At 33.9% G+C, this 26,125-nt stretch overlaps 1 protein-coding gene across 1 annotated transcript in view; it reads right to left on the reverse strand.

The window, feature by feature from the left end:
- LOC129756293 (voltage-dependent calcium channel type A subunit alpha-1) overlaps positions 1–22,854 on the reverse strand; it is a 145,585-nt gene extending 122,731 nt beyond the window's left edge. The window contains exon 1 of the mRNA XM_055753118.1: positions 22,702–22,854. Within this exon, the coding sequence (XP_055609093.1) occupies positions 22,702–22,778 (77 nt within the window). The 5' untranslated portion in view covers positions 22,779–22,854. The remainder of the gene's footprint in view (positions 1–22,701) is intronic.
- Between the last annotated feature and the right edge of the window lie 3,271 nt (positions 22,855–26,125).

Raw genomic sequence — 26,125 nt, forward strand, 5'->3', positions numbered from 1 at the left:
TTACTTACAGTGAAACTAAAGTGACGAAGAAATCTAAACAGTACGCTTTTACAAAAGCTGAAACAACGATGAATTTTTGTAAGTAGAATAAGACATAAGATCACACATCACACACAAATTTGTAATTCAAAACACATTTTAGAATCCCTGAAGATGATATCATACGATATCGAAACGTCGGTGTAAAAATAAACCTCGTTTGTTAAATAAAATTTGGACTGCTTTGCCGAAAATTATTCACATTATTAAAAAATATCTTCACTATTTGCTTTTCATCATAACTATCTTTTTAATTGAGTAATTCATAGAAACAAAAAAGAAAGTAGTGATACCACGATTTGAATCCATCATATTTCGAAAATGACTTCATCAATTAAAAAATCTATAAAAATCAATATGAGGCGCTTTAGTCAATGAAATTGATGACAGTTAATAATGTTTTCTATGCTCGTTAATGACATTTCATCTGTTGTTTTGTATGAATTGTGCTTTTCGAATGTAGTTATGCAGTTTTACTAACAAAGTGCCTTGCTATGCAGCATGGATGTCACATTTTGGATATTTTCAAGCCATTTTTGAAAAAAATGTGTAAATTTCTCAAAAAATAAAAAAACGTAGGATCTTACTAGGGGTGGAAGGGGATGTTTTGAAAAATCTTACTTTGTCTTACCAGGGAGGGAGGGAGGTTTAAAAATTTCCAAAATTGTGACGGTCAAAATTTGGTCAAGGGAAAACGCGTGAAAATCGGTGAAATCGTTTATTTAAAAATCAAATTAAATTTCTTTTTCAAGTTTAATTACTATAAAATTCAGGAAAAATATTCAGTTAGGCTTCCGCTTTTCCAAATCCGAGTTGCCGGACCTTACGCTTAACCCCTGCTATCAGATTTTGTACAGCCACCTTGTCCACCTTCTTCGCCGCAGAAAGCCAGTTTGCCTTGAACTGCTGCTCGTCCTTAGCAGTTTTTTTGGTCTTCTTTAGGTTCCGCTTAACAATAGCCCAGTATTTCTCAATTGGGCGGAGCTCTGGCGTATTGGGAGGGTTCTTGTTCTTAAGAACCACCTGCACGTTGTTGGCGGCGTACCATGGCCTTTTAATCGTAATGGCAAGATGCCAAATCCGGCCAAAACAGTACGGACCAACCGTGTTTCTTCAGGAAAGGCAGCAGACGTTTATTCAAACACTCTTTCACATAAATTTCTTGGTTGACAGTCCCGGAACTATGGAAATGCTGCTTTTCAAGCCACAGGTACAGATGGCTTGCCAAACCAGATATTTCTTCGCGAACTTTGACAGTTTCATGTGCTTGAAAATATCTGCTACCTTTCCTCTTCCTTTTGCCGTATAAAACTCCTGTCCCGGATGCTGCTTGTAGTCGGCTTTGACGTAGGTTTCGTCATCCATTGCCACTCAGTCAAACTTCGTCAGCATCGTCGTGTACAGCCTTCGGGATCGCGCTTTGGCCGTCGTATTTTGTTTATCATCGCGATTTGGAGTCACTACCTTCTTGTAAGTCGATAGTCCGGCTCGTTTTTTGGCTCGATGCACGGTTGTAGACGATACACCCAGCTTGTTTGCGGCATCTCAGAGAGAGAGAGAGAGAGGTTAGGGTTTCGCTTGAAACTACCGGCAACTCTCTTTGTCGTCTCAGTGGCTTCCGGTTTTCGATTCCCCCTGTCTTCCTGGCTGTCGACAAACGTTCCCAAACACTTTAACTACATTTGTAACGGTTGATTTGGCAACTTTTAGCGATTTTGCCAGCTTTGCGTGCGAGTAGCTCGTATTTTCGCGATGCGCGAGCAAAATTTAGATACGTTGCTCTTCTTCCTTGGACGGCATTTTGACAACTGGAGAGTGAATTCCAAAATCAAAATTGGAGCAACATTCTACACACACACACACCTTCAAAATGAAGGGTGATCAGGTTTTTTAAATGCTATATTGAAAGGAATACTTCAAGTTGATATTGACCAAATTTCGACCGTATTACCCTCTAGTTATACGAAACATACCAATTTTACTAAGGGAGGGTTTTTGGGATGGAGAAATATTTCTATGCTTATGGACTCTCATACGTTTTTTGCATAACTCGAAAAAATTTTAGACAAATGTGGTCAAATTTGTCATAGGAATGATATGGAAATAAGTATTTAAGACTCCTCCTTTCTTTTCAGTGGGGAACGTTAAACACTTGAAAAATAAATGTTTAAATTGATTTGAGATGATAAATTCATAAAATTCTCTTTTCTTTTATGTTCAAAGCATATCACCCTCAAAATTCATTGATCAGATTTGTTGTCTTGTCAGTCATTTCATCAAACGGCCGTAGTAAACCCACTAGGTGCATTTAAGAAATTATTCCTCTTCTCAATGTTGTCAGTTAGTTAAAAGGCTAACCTTATATAATTTTTATGGCTATTTTTAAAATTTTCTTCGGTATTTAAATTTTTAATTTTAATAAATAAAAAAAAAGATTTTTATCAAAAATTTTGATGTTGTAATTTTTTTTAAAGTTATCTAAACAAATCTAGAATTTAAAATTTTTTAGAAAAATTATTAACGATAACTTGTAAATTTCGCTTGTGCATTTTGTAGACCAAAAAGGTTGTTCTTGACCTCCCGTTCGATTTTATTTACTGTATTGTGCGTTGGATAGGGGGAGCCTTGTCTATAACGTGGCAAATTTTCAAAGGTAAAAAAAAGACACCATGTTTTGATGGAATCTTCAAAAAAAAACCATCAAGAACGACTTGTTTGGAGACAAAAACGATATTTTCAAGAAATTTTATTTCTGTCTTTCATCAAATTTTTTTCTCAATCAAAATAAAAAGAAAGATGAAGGAAATGCTTCGATTGTGACGAGACACATCGATTCAAAGTTTTGTTTCTCTACTGAATAATACTGTTCTACTTGGTTCGTTTTTACTCGTGTTCAAATCCAGATATCATCAGTGCATCAATCCTATTCTTTTTCAGAAGAGAGCATACAAACTTTAAAAATTTTGCAATCGTTTCTGTTTACTCCTTTTTTCAAAAAGTCTATAAAGACTATGTAGACATAAGATTGATTAATCTTTCCAAACTTTTTATTAAACACTTAACATACCGGCATTTTGTATGTACCTATTTATACCGCCGGGAGTCAAATGACCCCAAACATCTTTTCCGCTAAAACTCTCTTGTTTCTCATCCGATTTTTACAAATTGTATGGGTTTGGAAAGTTTGTAACGTGACTCAAATATAGTTTTCAGACAATATCAAGCTACAATCTGGGATTTTAAAGTTATTCGTAGTCTAAGAAAAGAAATCCTAAACAACATGCTTCGTGAGAATGGCTCTAAGTCCGTTATTAGGAGCTCAAGAAAAAAATCATTTGATGCCTAAAAAAGCTGAAGTTAGAAGCTATACGTTGCACGTATGGAAGATCATGATCACAAAAAATGTAATAAAGTGGTGTAAAAATCGTATTTTTTAATGAATTAATCGCCAAAGCACATCGCCAATCACCCAGTCACAGTAGAAATTCTTTGAAAAGTTAATTAGAAAATTGACGTAATTTGTGACATACTTAGCATCTGGAGATTTATTAAACACGAAACACAGAGTTTTTGACAGTTATTCAAATGTAGCTGTTTTTAGACATTTTTATCAATTTGCTTTTTCTGCGACTTACGTTCGGCTTTCCACTGGATTTTGAGCATGTTAACAAAAGATTTAAGCAATAAAACTATATGCACAAGAAAAGAAATTTTATACCGGTTCTAGTGATGTAATTTTATTGGCGGTGCAATTTGTGACAAAAATATAATCAATATTTTTCTGAAAATCAATCCTGAAATGTTGCGCTAATGCGTGCGAATTTTTTCGTTTCCTTTGACCCGTCTCTGTGTACAAAATAGCTTTGAAATATTACCACCCACTGCGCCCGTCTGCCAAGCAAGAATTGGTGCTGACTTTTCAAAATTCTGAAACTACTTCACTATTTTATTGATCATATTTTTGTTATGCAACGTATTGCCAGTTTAATACATCACTAGAACCGGTATTTAATGGTCCTTTCTTGTGCATATAGTTTTATTGCCCAAATCTTGCGTTAAAATACTCAAAATCCAGTGCAAAGCCGAACGTTAGTGTAAGAATTGCCTAAGAAAATGCAAATTGATTAAAATGTCTACAAACAGCTACATTTGGATGGCCGTCAAAATTTCTGTGTTTCATGTTTTATAAATCCAAAGATGCCAAAATGTCACAAATTACGTCAATTTTTCTATTCAATTTTCAAAAAATTTCTATTGTGACTGGGACAGCTTTGGAGATTGATTCATGAAAAAGTACAATTTTTACACCAATTTTTTACATTTTTTTGTGGTCATGATCTTAAAAAAAATAATTTTTTTTTCCATATTTTCAACGTAAAGCTTCTAATTTCAGTCAAGCACCAAATGAATTTTTTCTCGATCTCCTAATAACTGACTTAGAGCCATTTTCCCGATACATGTTTTTCCGATTTTTTTTCTTATACTATGAATAACTTTAAAGTCCATGATTGTAGCTTGACATTATCTGAGAAATATATTTGAGTCACGTTACAAGCTTTCCAAACCTATAAAATTTGTAAAAATCGGTTGGGAAACAAGAGAATTTTAGCGGAAAAGGTGTTAGGGGTCATTTGACCCCCGGCGCTATAAATAGGTATAACACATACGTATTTCGAAATCTACAAACTTAAAAAAAAATATTTTTGTGCAAAAAAATGTGCATTTTAAAAATAAAAATAGTCATGAAGATAAATTTGCGAAAAAATAAATATAGGTAATAGAAGTTATAGTCATTTGAAGTTAAAAAAATGTCATTTGACCCCCTCCGGTATAAATAGTGCTAAGCTTCAAGTATTTCTGGCAACCCTAACCTCAAGGGGCCTACTTGTTCTTGAGTAGTGTGATTATGCGACTGGCGGTTACGGAATTTTTGTGTGGTGAAAAGATTGTCGTGAAAGTCATTGATGATGGGAGCATTCTGTTTTGCTCTATGAGTTGAAGGGGTGGGTGTGTTTGTGGCTGGCTGGGAAAAACCGATTATCCCGTCAGCTTTCATTGCTAAACGTGAAGGTCGACAGCTCAGAGGCGGCAAAATCGTCAGAGTCCCGTCTTTATGATGGGATTCAGAAGAGGCTCCCTAATGCAGTGGGCCGGCCGAGTGTCAGTTTAGTTGGAGCACCCTTGGTGTGGGTGTTCGGCTAGGTGTGGGTGGGTGGTTTCTCTGTTGGTTAGCCAGCAGCGAAGCTTAATAGGGAAGACTAACCGGGAGTCCTTGGACGAGGACTGTGAAGTTCGTGTTGAATTTAAAACGACCACGCTCGGATGATACTGCATTGAGCATTTGACGTCATTGTGGGGTGCAATTTTTACGCTAGCAGTGAGCAGTTTGTTTTTGTATTTTTTTTTTCAGATCAAGTGATAACGATTAGCTAAACAGTCATTATTTAAATTGGAATAGAGGTTAAGGAGAAAACATTTTCAAACCAAACTAAACATAGCAATATTGGCTCTTATTTCAAAGATGAAGTATACGTTATTACATGATTAAAATAGGATTAAACTTTCGCTGGACTATTGAAGAACCCACCATTGATAAAATTTATATTTCATAAGTCAGTTTCAGAAAGATTTGTTTTTTCTTTATTGTTTTGTTTTTTTTTTCTTCGATGTAAAGTAATGCCGTGGCGTCTCGTTGTCGCCAAGAAAGGTTACTTTTCAACCAATGTTGGATGATAAATGAGACTGCTGCATTGGGACCATTGGGTAATTCCAGCGCTTCATATAAATAGTTAAAATGAGACTAATCGATGTCGTCCCGTGTTACATCTTGTGTTTTGATACACATAGAAAGCTACCTTCTTAAAGGTTGAAACATTCAGTAGTAAAATGTATTGGGTACTTTTTTCGTAGTTCATGTGTTGAACGATTCAACGTTATGGACCACCGTTAATAGTTTCGGAATACAAGCATAGTGGGCGGAAAATGTCTTATGACACATTCCACCCCCTTGTACTGCTCACAAGTGATTTTTAACCGTTCGCGTATCAAAAAATCTCGAACTTGTCAATAATTTCGAGTCACACAAAACCAACAAAAATAGAGATAAAATTTGTTTTAAACATGTTTTTTTTTTATAATTTTGAAAATCAAATTTATTGTTGCAAAAGTGAAATGTTGACAATTTTTGCAAAATAATCAATTAAAATATATGGACTGATTTGTTTCGGAAAAACTTTGAATACGTTTTGAAACCAGCAATTACGGCTTATTTATCTAGAAAAAAGAATTGGTTTATTTCCAATGGGGTTTAAAAAAAACGAAATAGCCAATTCTAGATCGATTTAATGTCACAAGAGTAAACGATCACAACACAAAAAACTTAAATTTTTTAATGATCAAATAATATTCATTTTTAAGGAAATTCAATTTGTGGCCGTTTGCCACTACTTTTTTCATTTAAAAAAAATAGTTGACTTCTAAAATGATTACAGTTCAAAAAAGCCTGGAAAAGTGATTTTACGTCACGGTGAAATGTGTCTAATGATCGATAATCCTAATGATCTGCAATGCAAATACAATGTACAGCTCTACAATTTAAAAGATAACGTTGCTATTAGGATATATTGACAGTTTTACACGAACACCACCTTATCAGGAGGCCTCAGCCCTAACCACAAACCATGGGAGAACAGAATCAATTTTTGAGAAGGGCGAACGATAAACGCGATTTTGCGGTACTAATATCGACAAATTCGCCCTGTGGAAAAGCGACACACAGATGCTCGTGTTTTGATTTTTATGGGTGGTCAGGGCTGCCAAGTGCATTGATATTTTGAAAATGCAAATTTTAAATTGAATTTTTATTGAAAAACGTTTTCATGAGTACTGAGAATTTGCAACTTTCCCCTAGTTTTCTATTAGAATATGAAATTAAACGCAACATTTATCTGAACTGAATAACAACTGTCTGTATCGCACACTTAAACGATGTAGCGAATTATGTGAAAATGTTATAAATAATCAGAGCATGCAGGCTATTATTTTCATAGTCAACATCAACGTGGCTTTTATTAATTTACTTTTTTTTTTTGTAACAGTGAATGATTTTGTATTCGTTTAGAAGTTGGAAACAACTCTTTTTACTTTACCGAGCAGTACATGAAAATATATTTCAGATGTTTTAAATTCACCTTGAAAATTCATTAGCGGAAGATGGCTTATCTTCATCAATTTTATTAGAGACGCCCCGTAATGAATTCAAACGATTAGCTGTTGATTGTTAAAAAATTTAATCAATTCAGAAATATTATAATTAGTCTTAAAAAAAACAAATACTGATTTTAGTAACGCGCCTAGCATCACTGGTGAGGCCGTCAGCTCATCAAAGTTTGAGGTTATGGCTGAGGCCAATTTTTCGCCAATACTGGCGCCCGTATATACCCTTATTAGGATATATTGACAGTTTTACACGAACACCACCTTAGCAGGAGGCCTCAGCCCTAACCTCAAACCATGGGAGAACAGAATCAATTTTTGAGAAGGGCGCACGATAAACGCGATTTTGTGGTACTAATATCGACAAATTCGCCCTGTGGAAAAGCGACACACAGATGCTCGTGTTTTGATTTTTTTGGGTGGTCAGGGCTGCCAAGTGCATTGATATTTGGAAAATGATTATATTTTAAATTGAATTTTTATTGAAAAACGTTTTCATGAGTACTGAGAATTTTCAACTTTCCCCTAGATTTCTATAAGAATATGAAATTAAACGCAACATTCATCTGAACTGAATAACAACTGTCTGTATCGCACACTTAAACGATGTAGCGAATTATGTGAAAATGTTATAAATAATCAGAGCATGCAGGCTATTATTTTCATAGTCAACATCAACGTGGCTTTTATTAATTTACTTTTTTTTGTAACAGTGAATGATTTTGCATTCGTTTAGAAGTTGGAAACAACTCTTTTTACTTTACCGAGCAGTACATGAAAATATATTTCAGATGTTTTAAATTCACCTTGAAAATTCATTAGCGGAAGATGGCTTATCTTCATCAATTTTATGAGAAACGCCCCGTAATGAATTCAAACGATTAGCTGTTGATTGTTAAAAAATTTAATCAATTCAGAAATATTATAATTAGTTTAAAAAAAAAAAACAAATACTGATTTTAGTAACGCGCCTAGCATCACTGGTGAGGCCATCAGCTCATCAAAGTTTGAGGTTATGGCTGAGGCCAATTTTTCGCCAATACTGGCGCCCGTATATACCCTTATAGTTTTGAGAATTTTGTTGATTGATTGCCGTTGTATCGAAATGCCAAGTTTTATAACCGAGTTTTGAAATTCAGACATCATAATTTCAAGCATGAAAAATTTAATAAAAAAGGGTTTAAATCACAACCATCAACATTATAAAACCTCCGAATATGTTGTGAAAAAACAACTGAATCCACATTTGCCGAGGTCAGAGAATGTTTGAGCTCATTTTGGGGCGCTGGATCAAATAAACAATTAGTTTTTTTTTCTATCAGCTCTTGATTTCGGAAAATTTTTTGCCTTGCTAAATTCAGTGATGCCAAATCTAAATCAGTTTTGAACCAAAAATGACAAAACCGTTGTTAGAATTTCATAAAACTATTTGAAGATGTTATTGATGTTTTCAAAAAATTATGTCAAACGTCACTTAAAAGATTTGAAATAAAACCGGAATTTTTTTTTTAAATGTATCACTTTATTTTCATTTTTTATATTGCACCGAATTTGATTCAATTTTTCAATCATAATCCCAATATTATATTTTTTGTTCCGGTAAAATTAACCGTTTGACGCCGTCGTTCGGGTGAATATAACCCGAAGAGTACATTAAAAAAATTTGTTAATTTCGTTCCAATATATTGGGGAACAGAAATATTTTTTGTCTTTTTTTATTTAATTCGCCCAAATCAGTAAAACTGTCAAAAATTATCAACATTATAAATAGAGATTATTTTATGGGCTTTTTATTAGAGCTGGCCTCGAATAATTAACTACAACTTAACAACCTAGTGTTAAAATGTTAAGAATCTTAACTTAAGATACTAAAATCAATTACCTACAGAATGAGTTTAACATCATCAAAATCAGCGAACATTTGTGGCTAATTTAAACGCAGATATTTTGCGTACGGTAAGGCTAAAGATTTTTTTTTTCAATTCAAGGATTCCTCTGCATGCTGTCCGTCAGGGTCCGGTTAAAAAACCACAAATACCAGAATCTATGGGTTCAAGACATGCTTGGCATGTCTAAAAGACCCATACTAAATTCAGCCGATTCGGTCAACTTTTAGAAGTATTTTACCAAACTACCTCTTCTAATCCTTTTGAAAATTTGATCATCTTTTTCTGACAGACAGCTACTCATGTTTGGTAGTTGGAGATTAAAACGTACTAGATGTTAATCTAAAATCGAAATAAAAAAAATCATAATCAAATTCAATTTAATTTTTATCTCATCAACTAAACCCAGATCACAAAGGCCCGATTTGCAAGTCTCCAGAACATCTGGCGCTCACACCACTTCTTTCTACGAACAAAAATATGAGTCGTTTTGCTGTACAGGTATGAAACTTGATGTACATATACGGCAAGGGTAAGTTTTAAGTATACTATTCCGTTGCTTGCATATGTATTCGTAGGTCAAACGAAACTAGTTATAAAAAAACCCAAAGAAATGTATGAAGAATTTTAAAAATATAAGTTTTCTGGAAAAAGTTCTTATTATGCAATTTTGCAAATTTATAATTTATTAAACGCTTATGTAGATGAAATGAATATTTGAAAGTAGATTTTTTTATCGAGTTTAAAATATTGCTTTTTGCTAAATTCTTTCCACTGTAACATTTTTTATTTTTTGTTGTTTCTAAAATAAAGTAGCATTTATTTCAAATTGTAATTAGTTATATTTAAAGCATGTTTTTCAACTACATTTAAAAAAATACTTTCTGAAATTCTTATATCTGCTGAAAAACTGCTAAATTTCCAGCAGTAATTAAATTAAAAGCTTTCGAACAAACATTTTACTGATTGCCACACACGTTATTTCAAAGAATGCGACTGATTACTTATTTGAACAAGAAGACCCCCTAACTTTCCAAAAATTTTAATTTGATCATTTATCATTTGTAAATAGAGCTCCAAACATCGTCCTGCAACCAATAACGAAGTTGTCCTCGAAATTCAATCTTAAAAAAAAAAAACAGAAAAATGAGGTGGTCCTGATAAAATTCGTGAAATCTTATTATTTGGAATTTTTAAAAATAATCTCTGAGGATTTCAACAATATTCTGGTGTAAACCATCGAATAATAAAAACAAAAATCCCTCAAACTTTGACTCGTTTCCGTGCCATAAAATTCGAACAAAGATGAGTAAATCAAAAACTTTATCTTTATAGATCAGTGGTATTCGGGAAGCGATCGAATAAAGAAGCACAGCACTTAAATTAGAATCGGTGTTTCTGTAGATTCTATAGAGAAAAGTTTTATTCGGGCCGCAGTTTGGATTGGATCCTCGGTTGAGAATAGTTTTCCTGGCCTACACTGAAAAGAATAATTTTACCAGAAATCTTAAAAATTGATAAAGTCGTTTCTGTCTTTAATTCAGGTAATGCCAGATGTATCAGCAATTACCGTCCAGTTCCAATGTTCCTCATATTATGTAAAGTTTTTGAAAACTTCAAATCGGCATGATTTATCTTATAACATTTTAGGGTTGATTTAAGATTCCATTTCTTAAACTGTTATTTTATCTCCTGCCATGAAAAATAATTATTCCGGCCTACAATTGTAGAGCATTTATGCTCTGCTTCTTTTCTTTACTAGCCGTCGAATTAACCAGTCACCTAGCCACGATAATAAAAAAGTTGATTCGAAAATTTGCTAAAAGTTTTTTTTTATTGTACTTATCCCAAGCAAAGTGAAGTTCATAATCGATGATAGTGATCTATTTCCTGACGATACAAAGCAAATTAAATCAATTTTTAAATGAAAAATATATCTATATATATAAAAAGCAATTATCTGTTTGTTTGTTTGTTTGTTTGTTTGTTTGTTTGCTTGTTTGCTTGTTTGTTTGTTTGTTTGTTTGTTTGTTTGTTTGTTTGTTTGTTTGTTTGTTTGTTTGTTTGTTTGTTTGTTTGTTTGTTTGTTTGTTTGTTTGTTTGTTTGTTTGTTTGTTTGTTTGTTTGTTTGTTTGTTTGTTTGTTTGTTTGTTTGTTTGTTTGTTTGTTTGTTTGTTTGTTTGTTTGTTTGTTTGTTTGTTTGTTTGTTTGTTTGTTTGTTTGTTTGTTTGTTTGTTTGTTTGTTTGTTTGTTTGTTTGTTTGTTTGTTTGTTTGTTTGTTTGTTTGTTTGTTTGTTTGTTTGTTTGTTTGTTTGTTTGTTTGTTTGTTTGTTTGTTTGTTTGTTTGTTTGTTTGTTTGTTTGTTTGTTTGTTTGTTTGTTTGTTTGTTTGTTTGTTTGTTTGTTTGTTTGTTTGTTTGTTTGTTTGTTTGTTTGTTTGTTTGTTTGTTTGTTTGTTTGTTTGTTTGTTTGTTTGTTTGTTTGTTTGTTTGTTTGTTTGTTTGTTTGTTTGTCCTCTATAGACTCAGCCGTCTTAAGAGCTAGAGATCTGAAATTTGGCATGGATGCTCATTATGACCAGGAATGATGAAAAATGTTTTTAGATTTTTGAACGACCCCTTCTTAAGGGGGTCGTCCATACAAGACAAATATTGTTTTTGCGATATTGGCGTTATTATACACCGGATTGTGATGAAAATTTGCACATGAGTGTTTTGAGAGACGAACAATCAGTTACAGTTATCAAATTTATGGTCAGGGGTCGGCCAAAGGGGTCGTCCATATCCACTGACTAATGTTTTTGAGATATTGGCGTTATTATAGATCGTATTGTGATGAAAATTAGCACATGAGTGTTTTGAGGGACGAGCAATCGATTTCAAGTTTCGAATTGCGGATCAGAAGTTGGCTGAAGGAGTCGTGCATACCCAACTATAATGTTTTTGCGATTTTGACGTTATTCTATATTGGATTGAGATGAAAATTTCCGCATAGGAGTTTTGAGGGACCCTTTTTTGCTTCCAGGTTTCAAATCTTGACTCAGGGGTCGGCAAAAGGGGTTATTATCTGTTCACTAATTTTACGATATTCTCTTGATTGAGCATAGAATTGTAATGAAAATTGACACATGGGAGGTTAACAGAAAAGATAATTGATTTCAGGTGTCAAGTTGCTCACTGTTTTCGTGATATTGTCGTGATCATGCATCGGATTGAGATGAAAATGTTCAGATGAGGGTTATAAACTATGAGCAATTGACTTCAGGTAGCATGTTCCGTGTCAAGGGTCGGCGAAAGGGGCGTCTGTATTCACTGTTCACTGTTTTCAGGTTCCTAACGTTATTTTACATATAATTTGAAAAGAAAAAATGGCAAAAGGGAGTTTTGAGGAATGTAAAATTGGTTTCAATTATCGCATTTCGGGCCATGGGACAGAAAAAGAGGGTTTCATTGAAAGTTCAGTGTTTTGTGCAATAATTTTGTTGGAGGCAGTTAATTGATACCAAATTAAGTGTAAAGGTCAAGCAAAAGAGTCGTGCACATAAACAAATAGTACATGTTTCTGCCATAATGTCTAGATTTTGCAATCGATCGAGAAGAAAACACTCTCACATAAATTTTAATAAAAAGCCAATCAACCGTTTAATTTGAATTTCAAGTAATAGTAATAGTAGCGACTTTAAACATTGTTGAATTTTCTCCCCGAAATTGTCGAAAGAATGTTTCGAATTCATTTTCTAAACTCATTTTGACGTACCAATGATTTAAAGCGAAACGAAGTTCGTACGGTATCAGCTAGTTGAATATAAAATGCAATACAGCTTCACAGCCAGCTGCAGTACACTGCTAGCTTTGTGTATGTGACACCAAATCTTCGTAAACCAGTTCATAAAACAGGCACTCAAACTATTGTTCCCCTGTTTTATTAAATATCTGTTCTCAAAGGTCCTCAATTTTGAAATAATTTATGAAATAATTTAATTTAATAATTTATGAAATAGTTTAATAATTTATTTATTTCGCGAAACATCGTAGACTACATATACATGTATATATTCTTAACCCTTTCCTTCCCACGAGGTTTTTCACGTTTTAAAAATGACATGACACTTTGCGCAAGGAAAACAAAACATGTCGTTTTTCGAGAAAATCACGAACTTTTACAAATATTTCGAGACATGTGGTCATTTAAGCAGAGGAAATAATTATCCAGAAGCGATTTTTTTTGTTGACGAGATGATTTTCTTGTATATTGATAAGAAGCTTCACAAGAAGAAAAGTACGTTTTGTTCCCAGTGTATCACCAGTGATCCACTTTACTTACTCAAAAATTTATATGTTTAAGTTGAAATCTAAATAAACCATCATTTGATTCTGCTTGCATAAGCAACCTTCTGCTTGTCAGCAATTTTAGTTGAAGGAAATTATAAAAACTTGTCAAGTTATTGAACAACAAATAACATCTCGATTTAAATTCGAAAAAAAAATCGATTTTTTCGCAGCTTTTGATCTGCCAGCCAAGCAAAACCTAGAGAACCGATTTTCTTCAAATTTCGTGCGATGTTTCTTCACTCATATCTACACATTCGGTGAAAAAATGGTGTTGATCCAAAGCGCCTAGTTGAAATGCGAGCTGAGCAAAGTTGTGGATCACCTGTGCTACCATGGGAAGGAAAAGGTTAAACCTAGGATTAAAATCTTAATATTAAGTTAAATACTACAATCTTAGGTTCTTCGGTGCCTGTTGCCGTAAAAAGCACTTTTTAGTTGCTGTTTAGACATAGTAAAATCTATTTTCCGGTAGTTTTTATTTTAATTCTTCATTAGACAATTGATTGGACTATTTTTTCCATAATCAGTTCTAGCAGAGGTTAAAATAAACAGATTTCTGGTTCTCAACTGCTGACAAGGACAATAAAAGTTTTACTGATTTAGTAGATAAGTAGACTGAACACGCTGATTAAATATGTCGTTTACAAAAGAGATTGCAGCAAATTCTCTTCTAAAGCCTAGTCCACACTAGGAGACGGTTCGTCTCGAGACGGTCTCAGCGTCTCCCATTTTCTTCGGGAGACACTGAGACCGTCTCAGGTTTCCAACAAACCAACAACAAAGTTTGTCTCATAACAAAAATCGCAGTTCATGTTGCCTAGTGTGGACTAGGCTTAACACTTAATGTTTCAATATTTATTAGTAAACAGCGTGATTCGTAGCTTGGTAATTGGCTCTGAGACCATCCTAGATTTCGTAAAGAAAATATAACAAATTGTTTTTAAATGGATTCTAAACGGTTTTTATGAGAAATTTGAAAAGGGGACCACACAACGCTACAGTACTCAAGTATGGATCGGACATTAGCTGTGTACAATGTTTTTAGTGTATATGGGTCTCGAAAATTATAACTAAATCGTTTTATAAAGCCAAGCATACTATTTGATTTCTGAATTACTGAGTTATAGTGATCTGCAAAGGTAAGTTTTGAGTCCAATATAATACCTAGATCTCTTATCTTATTGGTTCTCTCCACAGTCTCATTTCCTTATGTAACAATTTCATATGACGGATAATTTTTCCTTGAAAATACAATATTTGAGCATTTTTTCACGATTAGTTCAAGAAGACTTTTACTGTACCATTTGTAAAATATATTTATTTCATTTTAAAACATCCTGAAATCTTCTTCGTTATTGACTTTCATATAAAGCTTCATATCGTCTGCATATATATGCACGTTTAGCTGATTCAGTAAATAAGTAATGTCATTGACGTATAAGATAAATAATAAGGGACCGAGATGGAAGCCTTGAGGCGCACCAGATGTAACGGATATACTTTTCGAAAGTGAACCATTGAATCTAACAATTTGTGTACGGTTGTCAAATACGACTCAATCCATTTCAGCAGTTGTGTACTGAATCCGTTTTTATGTAGTTTAAAAATTGACAAAGGGATGTCGATTCTATCAAAAGCTTTACTGAAGTCCGTGTATAGAGCCTGAACGGAATTTCCTTCATCCATGGAGTGGAGTGGAAATATCTATTTTTTCGAAGGCTCGCAAACAAACACCCTTCCTGATAAAATCGAAGCATTTATAAGCAACAGGTTGATAAATGTGAGTGTTCAACTTTTTTCCTTAGTGAATGTTTAGTTTTAGTGTAGTTTTTGTTATATTTTGAGGTAAATTTTTGATGTTTGAAAAGAGGGAGAGTTCTGGAAGACTAAGCCATTCTAGGACTAGAGGCTAGAAACCCTATCATTAAAAAATAAGGGGAATAGTGCGAGGGCCAAGGGAATTGAATGAAAGGAAAATTTTTTGTAGTTAAAATTGTATAAGTAGTGTTAAAAAATTAAGCCCTTTAATTTATGCAGCATCATTGTCTATCTTCTGATTTTAATTGTTGTTCGGACTTAACACATTGAGGCTCACGATATTGTTTTTTGTATGTTTTGACCCGTAAAGAAATCTAAACCAAAAAACACCGGAATTCAGCATTGTAAATCTCAGAAATCACTTGACCCAAAGTTACAAATTTAGTATCTTTGAACCACCGAAAGTGTTATGTTCAATTTTGTAAAGTTTCATGATTAATTTAATATCACTTGAGTTTCTTCTGAATTGCCTTAGAAACAGATAAACTTGCATTTATAAATATTATGAAGGTGTTTTGTATCTTTTATGATCTAGAAAATTCGTTAAAACCGTTGAAAAAGAGAGAGAGACTGATCAATGTTACCCCAAAGCATGAAATTCTAAACAAAGACGAAATTGATTTTTGAATCAAATTTAATGTGATCTAATAAATTTATGCAACCATGTTTACGTTCATAGGAGTCCAATTCTGGTTTAAAAATATGAAACATGCCACATTCCCCTTTACAGAATAAATTATCGAAAAATATTTAAAAAAAAGATCAATCTTACCCCGGATTACGGTACTTTGTTCCATTTAATCTCGTTAACAAAGAGCTTAATCTGAATTTTTTAAAGTAATCTTTAAATAATAAACTATTTAAAAAATCTATTTTTCATAGCACCATTTTATCCAACGGATTGCTTACAACTTCAATTGTCTCTGGCTTTCATCAATAACTTTTTTATTTGAACTAATCAGACAAAAAAAGAAAGACACCGAATGACACATCAACTGGCAAAAGCCGGATTTCCTGTAGAAAAGCATTTTCATGTACGTCTCCCAGTTGGAAATAAAAAGCACCTTTCACTGCCGTTTTGACAAATCATCGCGCGTCTATCGCTAGCTTGTTCCCCCCCCCCCCCTTCGTTTTTTGAGTTTGACGATTGTGACTTGCCTTCTTTCCGCCTTGCTTGAAGCTTGAAGGTTTTTCCACGAGCCTCCGGATCAACCCACAGCAAATTTTGAAAAGAGAAAAGCCTTAAACATTACCAGCAGAATCAAAGAAAGCAAACAAAATAGAACAGAATATTTTCGTGGATAAGAAAATCTCCTGTTTGTCTATGTGAATGTATCCAAACCTAAACGGAAAATCGATAAGCTCATATGGGTCGCTCAATGTTATGTTATTTTACATTTTATCCCACTGTCAGTTCGGGGTTGCATGAGTGTATGTGAAGTGGGGCCAAAGCTTTTGTTCAGGGTGCGTGACTCGGTGACCAGATGAGTAGAACTGGCGAGCAATAATGATCGTTAAAGCGGCACGAAACGTAATTCAACACGTTCTGAGACCTAAGAGAACGTTCTTTATGCATAATAGGTCTTGTGTGCATTCTTACTAATTTTCCTCATTTTTGGGATCAATTGTAAAAATATGTCTGTAAGAACTCCAAATAAAAAAAGTCAAAACAGTAATTCTTTTCGGGTTATCCCCACCGGCACCGTTCCGGAATTGGCTGGTGCAGATCTAGAAAAGCTCTTAAGCTCGGGTCCGTAAAGTTAAGACAAAATGCTATGCTCTCCCGATCAGAAAAGCATATAAAAAATGTTACTCAAACCCATCTCAATATTATTGTCTTATTTTGATATCCCGGTCAGTAGATAAACACAAAACTATATCAAGATGAGATATTTTAATAGTCAATTGTTTCCTATCAAAATGAGATATAATTTAATACTCGTAAGATGTTAAAATATCTGAAATTATAACAAAAAGTGCATGCAATAATAACTAAATTAAATCACTTCCGTATTATATCAAGATTATAACTCAATCAGATGGGACAGGGACGAGGAACCTGATTGCGGCCTGCGAAGCTTTTCTCAAATAGAATAATATTTTTTTATTTATTATAAAATACTTTCCAATACTAAAATGGAAATAATGAATATGTCGGCTTATTCGAAAATTGACTTCACGTGTATTGTATTGCATTTATACCACAACCATTTAGATTGGTGACATCTTTATAGAAATTTAACATTCATTGTGCTTGTTTGAAGGCATTAGTGTGATACTTTTGTCAAAAATGTTGCATTTCAAAATTGTTACTCAAACCCATCTCAACGAGATATTATCAACTTATCAGATATTTTGATATAAAAGTCTTCGTTTTGGTCGTTTCGAAAAAAGAAAATTAATTTATCTCTTTTGATACGATCAGTTGTTTTTTTTCTGACGGGCAAGCAAATGCTTCGAAAACTTTAATTGAAGCGCTTGGGATCAGAGGTATGCGAGTGTCTGAATTATAGTTTCGGGAAAACGCGCTTTGAAGTTGTAAAGGTACTCGAATTTATATTTTTCGAATTCGAGCGGTTTTATTTCAATTGAAAAAGTGTTCAAAAAATTATAAAAAAGCTGAGTTTTGCACCATATGTATGTGCATTGAAACATGAAGAATACTTAACTCAAAATTGATGATTTTGGCACTTGCATCCCTCTGATCCTGAGGGCCTCAATTGGGAGTTTGAAGGACTCATTCCAATGCGATATATTTGCAGGTCGAGGTTTTAATAATCCAGGCTGGTACCCAAATTTATCAAGAATTGTTCAAGTTGGAAACAATGCATGAAAGTTTGAGTTCAAGTCAGGAGGTCGTCCAACGTGGCATACAAGAGAATGTGTACATATAAGACAAAAACTTCACACAAGCTTGCATACAAAACTCATATTTTTGCATTTAGGTGGTCTCAATTCTATCTGATTGAGATGTTGTCTGGATATAATGCTATCAAGGGGTGATATAATTTATATATGCTGGCATGGACTTTTTGCTATAATTTGAGATATTTAAACATCCTACGAGTACTAAATTATATCACATATTGATATGAAGAAAATTGTATATCAAAATATCTCATCTTGATATCTCAAATTATAAAAAAAAAGTCTCTACATGAATATCTATATTAGATCACCCTTTGATACCTATATGTCAAGATTATTACTCAATCTGATAAGATATTATCCACAAAAAATGATAAAATATGAGTCATGTATACAAGTTTTCATTCAATACTCTTGTAAACAAGGTTGCATTGTTCCCTGCCTTGCACTTAAACTTCCATTTGGGTCTCGGTTTGGGTAATTTTGCACAGTTTCATTTTAAATCCTTCATTCAAAATCCATCATCATCAAATCGATAGCTGTCAAAACCGTTGCACAATGGGAAAAAAGTGTATAAACCGCGAACAAATTCAATATCTTTCGTCGTACATGACCCAAATCTATGAAATTATACTTTCTTTTTGTGAAAATGTCCGGAGGATCGATTGGACATAGTTTCAAACGCCGCACAAGCTTACGAACGAAGATATAGTGCCTTTTGATCCCCTAATTCCCCTATATTTTGTAAACATTCCAGAAAAACACTGATTCGAACCAGAGAATTTTGAAAAATACAGACCTATCGTGTGTATTTTTTTTTTCTGAGGAATCGAATGAAGGCTGTTTTGGCCACCGCGCTTAAGAAAATGGAGAAATGGCAGTTTTTACCCACAATTCCCCTATATTTTTAAATTATTTCTGAAAAAAGCATGTTCGGACTTGAAAATTTTGAACCAAATGGGATGTTACTTGTGTAGTTTCTTTCGAGCAACCGAATGAGGGCTATTTGAGCCGCCGCACACTTCGGAAAATGGAGTTATGGCTGTTTTACTTTCAATTCTCCTCAATTTTTCAAATTGTTAAGAAAATGCATGTTCGGACTTGAAAATTTTTAATCTTTTGGAACGTATCTTGACTATTTTTTTCCGAGGAATCCAATGAAGGCTGTTTGATCCACCGCACGCTTTGAAAAATGGAGTTATGGCTGTTTTAACCCTCAATTTCCCTACATTTTTCAATGATTTCTGAAAAAAGTATGTTCGGACTTAAAATTTTTGAACCAAATGGGTTGTATCCTATGTAATTTTTTCCAAAGAATCCAACGAAGCCTATTTGAGCCTTCGCTCGGATTGGAAACAGTAGTTATGGCTGTTTTACCCTCAATTTCCCTACATTTTTCAAATAGCTCCAAAAAAAGCATGTTGGGACTTGAAAATTTTGAACCAAATGGAACGTATCATGTGTGATTTTTTTCGAGGAATGCAACGAAGCCTATTTGACACACCGCACGCATCGGAAACAGGAGCTATGGCTGTTTTACCTTTAATTCCCTTTCATTTTTCAAAAAGTTCAGAAAAACCATTAGTTTGAGACTGTATTTTTGAAAACCTACTCTGTAAATACTGTTAAACAACAAACCAAAAATATAATTGCAGCTCAATTTTTAATTGAAGAGAAAGGACAAGTTTTTCGAACAACCAAGATTTATCGATAATAATTTCTTCTCTGTTGTGTTGTGAGCCTACTTGGTTGAATGATTCAACTGAATCAAAGCAATTGAAAGATTCCTTTTAATTCAACCACGGTAAATGAAAAGTTCATATACCGGTATTTCGATAGCAACTTACTACCTTCTTCAGTGAGTAATCAATCGAAAACGTTCACTGAAGAAGGTTGTAAGTTGCTATCGAAATGCTGGTATATGCACTTTTCATTTATCGTGGTTGAATTAAAAGGAATCTTTTGATTGATTTGATCCCATAGTTTCTTCTTTAAGTGGAATCCTGTAAAAAAAAATAATTCAGCTAGATTTTTCAAAAATTTAAATCTCTTAAATATATCCAAATTTATTTAATGTTTGTAATATCTTCTGATTTAAAGTCTTTAAAACAAATATTAATATAGATTCGAGAATTTAAAATATAAAGCAGCGATTTTCTACCTTTTGAATCCTCAATGAAATTTTCTTATTATTATTTCAATCTTAATTATTAACCTCCAATTCGATCTTAAATTTTGATTCCGATACTAAATTTTGCCGGTTTACCCGAGTTCAAAATCTAAATTCCGAATTTGAAAACTATTTTTGGATCTGAGTTGCAGTTTATTCCTATTAATTATGAACCAAAAAGTAAAACTTGTTTCACAATTCTCGACCAGAAATCTCCTATATGAATCCTGAATTTTTGGCTTCTAATATAAATCCTCTCTTCAGTTATTTATTCAAAATTCTACTCGTGAATTTAAATGAAAATGGCGAATACTGAAACTGTTCCAGATTTTCAGTTTGGATCACCATTAAAACTTTAAGTTCCAATTTTACAAAAAAAAAAAAATAAAAATAAAAATTTCGAATCAAAATCTTGAAAATGGTTGGTGAGTATTTCAAATATTTTTTTTCTTTCATGTTCCTGAAATGATAAATTTTGAATATGATAAATGCATATTATTTAAGATTAAAAGCAAAATCAAAATTCGAATCAGGGGTTTGTCACAATTACTATCCAAATTGTAATTAAAGAACAAGAAAATGGACTTAAAATCCGAAATCAGATCACAGTCGTCGAATTTTAATGTTCATAATCAAATTGGGAACCACAAAATCCAGAATTATTCCAACCTATATTTTCCAATTATTTTTCCGCAAGTATCCGGCCGTAGAAATCCGGGTAATTTTCCCCAGTATCCAAATTATTCATTGAAATTGATGAAAAATCACTTGGAATTTTTTTTGTTGAAACTCATCAATCAATTTTAAATCAAATTTTATGCTTAAATAAAACCTTTCTTGTGCATTTAAATAATATTACTCAAAATACTCAAATGAAATTTTTGTTAGCTTTTACAAATACAGTCAAACAAATCAAGGCAATCTAGAAAGCTTTGTCTAATGTTATTAAAATTTTATATTCTATCAACAAATGAGAAAACTTTTGAAAAAAACATTAGTAGAATTGTGGACTTGGGATAAGATTTCGAGGATTTGTCCTTAGTTCTGAGTCGAGATTGTTACTCTTGAATCATCTTGGTCATTTATCAACATTTGATTAAGAATTTGATATTCTGAGTTGAAAAATGTTCTTCCGCTTGGCATTTTTGGACCCTCATGGGGGACCCTCAAACTCCCCTCCCAAGGTTTCTACGGCCATTGTACACGGTGGGTTGCAAAATAATTTTATTAGCGGACTTGACAAACGATGAATTTACGATCAGAAAATTTCATTTAATTTATTTTATTCAGATGAAATCTGATCAAATTAAGCAAAAAAGTTCGCTCAAATGATGGTTCGAGAAAATGCGCTCTAAAAGGAACATGAAATCCTGTATGGAATTTTTGATTTAAGCAGTTTTAATTATTTCAATTGAAAAATAAAAAATTGATTAAAAAATAGGGCTTGTGATATAACTCAGTTGGCAAGTCTGTTGCTTCCTGAGCCAATGTGCGTAAATTCGAGCCCAAGAGTAAATATCTAACCGGTTGTACCGGATAATTTTTTTTTTGTTTCGATTATAGTCGTTTTACCATCTTTATGGCATTCGCGACTTTATCAACGTTGCAGTTGGCGGATCGTTATTGAAAAACTTATCCGGTACAACTGTGTTCGATATTTATTCTTGGGCTCGAACTCGCGGACATCGGCTCAGGAGGCAACAGACTTGCCAACTGAGCTATATCACAAGCCCCGTTGTACCGGATAAGTTTTTCAATAACTGTCTGCCAATTGCAACGTTGGTATAAGTTCGGGAATGACACAAAGATGGCGAAACGAATATAACCGAAACAAACAAAAAATTTAAAAATGGCTATTAGTACTTGATATTTATTGAGATATGAAGGTTTGTTTCGAAAGCTCAACTAAAAATTGGTAATTTTGGTATTTGCATCCCTCTTAATTAAATTTGCAATTTGGATCTTGTCTCAATCCACTTCGAGGGTCTTTAACAATGTCTATCGTTGATTTGCTCTTCTAAATGTTGTTGACGAGGTATTGATTTTCATATTCGTTCTTGAAAATACATTCATCTTTATATTGTTTTCATTATGATTGAATTAGGATGTTTCCTGAACTGTTATAAACAAAGCTTAAGTTATCATATACGATAGAATTAGAATTAAATTCTTAAATATTCAGTCCATTCAAAGATAGAAATTTGTCTAAACGAAAACTTGTGCTACTGAGCAACACTGAATAGTTCTAATATCACGTAAAACTCCTTTCATTCCGGTCATTAGACTAAGTATCTTTTTCTAAACTTCTCCCTGGCACCCCAAAACTGGCAATAGATGAGTCACCAAAAACAAAAAAAAAATAACTTTCTGCTTACTTCTTCCTCCAGTTGCAGCACCCTTGCTCCTCGATGCCCAAATCCTTGTAACACCAGGCCCGAATGCTGCCCAACATTATCCGATGGCATCAAAACACACTTCAAAATTCACGTCACGCGATTGCACAAATTGGACCCGGGCCGGAGAAATGTCGGTGGCCACCACAAAACATCCTAGCCCTGGTCCGTTTTAGCTTCTAGCAGCAAGTTCTTGGCAGGCGAACGAGAGTAAACTTTTCCGGCGACAAGTTCACATTCGTGACACGTTTCCGCACGCACTGACGTGATACGTGATTGCCCAGTAAGTAGTGACTGACTGAAGCTGGCCACATCACAGCGCGGCAGGACCGGGCAAGTGTTGGCAGGAAATAATATTCACGAACCAACACCAAGGGAGCATCGAATTACTTCTCGGAAGAGAGCTTTACCAGAAATGGCGTGTATGTTGGACTCTGAATTCGAGGAAAGCCGCATACCCATACTTACTGAGTGGTTCTCTCGCAAGCTTTATAGGGTCCAGATTTAGCTGGTATGTTTCATGTATGTTTCCGATTCTGTCAAGTGCTAACTGCAAACTGCAATGTGCATAAGGATTCAATTTTCCATTACATTTGACTGGCTGGCATTTGGCAAAAGAAAAGTAAAAAGCATGAATTGTTATTTTAACCTTCCAATGCTGCTTGTTCGGTTCAAATTCATTTTAGGGATACTTGAGCTAAAGGTATTTAATTGGCGTTCTTTGGCCGCAAATGTTAACCGATTTTGATAATTTGTCATTAGGGGAGATGGGGGCATAATGGCCACCTTAAGGAAAACGGTTATTTAACCATAGAAAATAGCTATAATATGGAGGTTGCATTATTGTTTCGTGTTCAGACACTTGAAAAGCCTATTCCCTAACGGGCTGAAACGTGAAAAACTAGATGAAAACGTTAAAAAATGCATTTTAAAATTTTTTTCCAAAAGCTGAAAACCAGCCACTGTGGAGGCATAATGAGAACCCCCCCTGAGGCAGTATGAGCACCATTAATCAGAGCAAGATGTGCGTTTTTGCCGGGGAATCTAGCAGCGAATTCAATTCGATGAAGTCAGGTGAGTCGTAGATTCATCAAACAAAGCAATTACAAAATAATCTAGGTCTGTTTGTAGAATACAAACAATTCACGCACGCTCAAACATTAAGTGCTTTGTTCGGCGGATGATGCTACTAGCCGTATAATGTAACAATAAAAAAATCGATCATGAATTGTGAATGAAAAAAAATCACCTCGAACAGAAATCTAACTCTAGTCTTTTGATTACCTCTCCGACACCTTACCCATAGGCTAAATCGTCGGATGAAAACTAGTCAAGGTGTGGCGCTATAAAACAATTTTAATTCGCTGCTAGATTCTAATGCTCAATGCTCTAAATGCTCATTATGCCTCGATAATATGGTGCTCTATATGCCCCAAGTCAACAAATTTAAGTAAAAACGTGTTTTAAAATTGATAAAAGTGAAAAATCAAATATTTTATGATGCTAAAAATTGAGAAACCATGTGTACATCATGTTGCAGTGCGTACATTATAGATCAAGGTTATTTTAAGATCATAAGAGCTTATTTCGTGGTGCTCAAAAATTATAATATTTTCGTAACTTGAGAACCAAGCTAGTTTTTCTAAATATCTCTGTAAAGATGATAAGGAGATTCCTTTTTTGTGAAAAATTAATACTATAGGAAGTACGAAACAAATGCTCATGAAAATTTATTTAAGAAAATACGCACTTTCGTAGAAAAGCGTAGTTCTCATTATGCCTCGGGTGCTCGTTATGCCCTCATCTCCCCTATGTATGTTACTTTTTTTTGTATTTAGTAACGAGCTGCTCCCGTGCGAACTCCGTTTCACTTTCAACTGGGATTGGAATATTAGACTGAGTCGTTTTGGGGTCATTTTGGAATTTCTCAAACCCTGGGGTCTTAAAAGCTTCGTTTTGGTCCAAAACTCATCCATGATTTTTTGCAGAATTTTTAAGTAATATTGACATGAGTAAATTTGAACTTTTATGTTTGTATGGGAAAATTGAATATTTTGTACTGAAAAATCTATATCATTTTTGTTTCTTCCGTGAAGCCGAGCCTGCTAATGGTTTTTTATGCCAATTTATAAATTCTTCAAAGGAAATTTTCCGCTGAATAACTTTGTCAAAGATCTCAATTTTGTATCTTATTAAGCAAAAAAAGTTATTAGCTGTTTAACACGGTATGTCTTTTGGAACTGATTAATAATAAATTCAATTGACACCACTGCTTATGCCCTACGAAGTATTGCATGAAAAGTTCTCAAGCAATAGGCACCCAGCAGTGGCGTCAATTGAATTTATTGTTTATCAATGCCAAAAGACATATACCTGTTAAATAGCTTATAACTTTTTTGTCTAAAAAGATACGAAGTTATGATGTTCGAAAAAGTTGTTTAGCGGGGAATTTCCTTTCAAGAATTTATAAATTGGCAAAAAATCCATTAGCAGGCTCGGCTCCACAGAAGAAACAAAAAATGATGTTGATTATGTACGTCTCGGTGGTCGAGTGGTTAGCGTGGTAAGACGGTAATCGCTGGTCCACTGATGGCATGGGTTCGATTCCCATCTCGGTACTGGGTATTAAATGTAAGGTATTAGCTGTCCATGTCATTTATTCAGTCTGTAAGCCTAAATCGGCTATGACGGTGTGTGTCTTTAAAAAAATATTCAGTACAAATTTTCAATTTTCCCATACAAACATAAAAGTTCAAATTTACTCATGTAAACGTTACTTAATAATTCTGCAAAAAATCATGGATGAGTTTTGAACCAAAACGAAGCTTTTAAGGCCTCAGGGTTTGAGAAATTCCAAAATGACCCCAAAACGACTCAGTCTATTGGAATATGTCATGAACAGTTTGTATGAATTTTCCAGATGCATTTCCGAATACATTGTTAAGCCATAATTGCAAAATGAAATGAAATGAAATCTGAAATAAATCTGAAATCGTTCGAGCCAAAAAAAAAACCCGTGTATGAATTTTCGCCTCGATGCGATACAAACTCGCTTTATTATTGCAAAAACAATTTAACAGTCAATATGGATGATCCTCTTTTTTTGACGTTTGATACAAGTATTGAAATCAGAAATCAATTGACCGTCCCAACACCCGTGAATAATTTCGACTCCATCTTTGCATAGCAACTCAAATATTGTCAAAAAACTAAACCCATGGCCTCTTTTACAAACTTTGATATCTGAAATCGATTGCTCTTCCCTCAAAACTTCCGTGTGACAATTTTAAAACCAATCCATTGCATAATAACGTCAATATCGCGAACAAAAAAAACAATGGAAAATTAATATGGGCGACCCCTTTTACCGCGCCAACCCAAAACTTGAAACATATTGCTTGTCGCT

This window comes from Uranotaenia lowii, chromosome 3 (genome assembly GCF_029784155.1).
Source record: "Uranotaenia lowii strain MFRU-FL chromosome 3, ASM2978415v1, whole genome shotgun sequence".
NCBI classification, from domain to species: Eukaryota; Metazoa; Arthropoda; class Insecta; order Diptera; family Culicidae; genus Uranotaenia; species Uranotaenia lowii.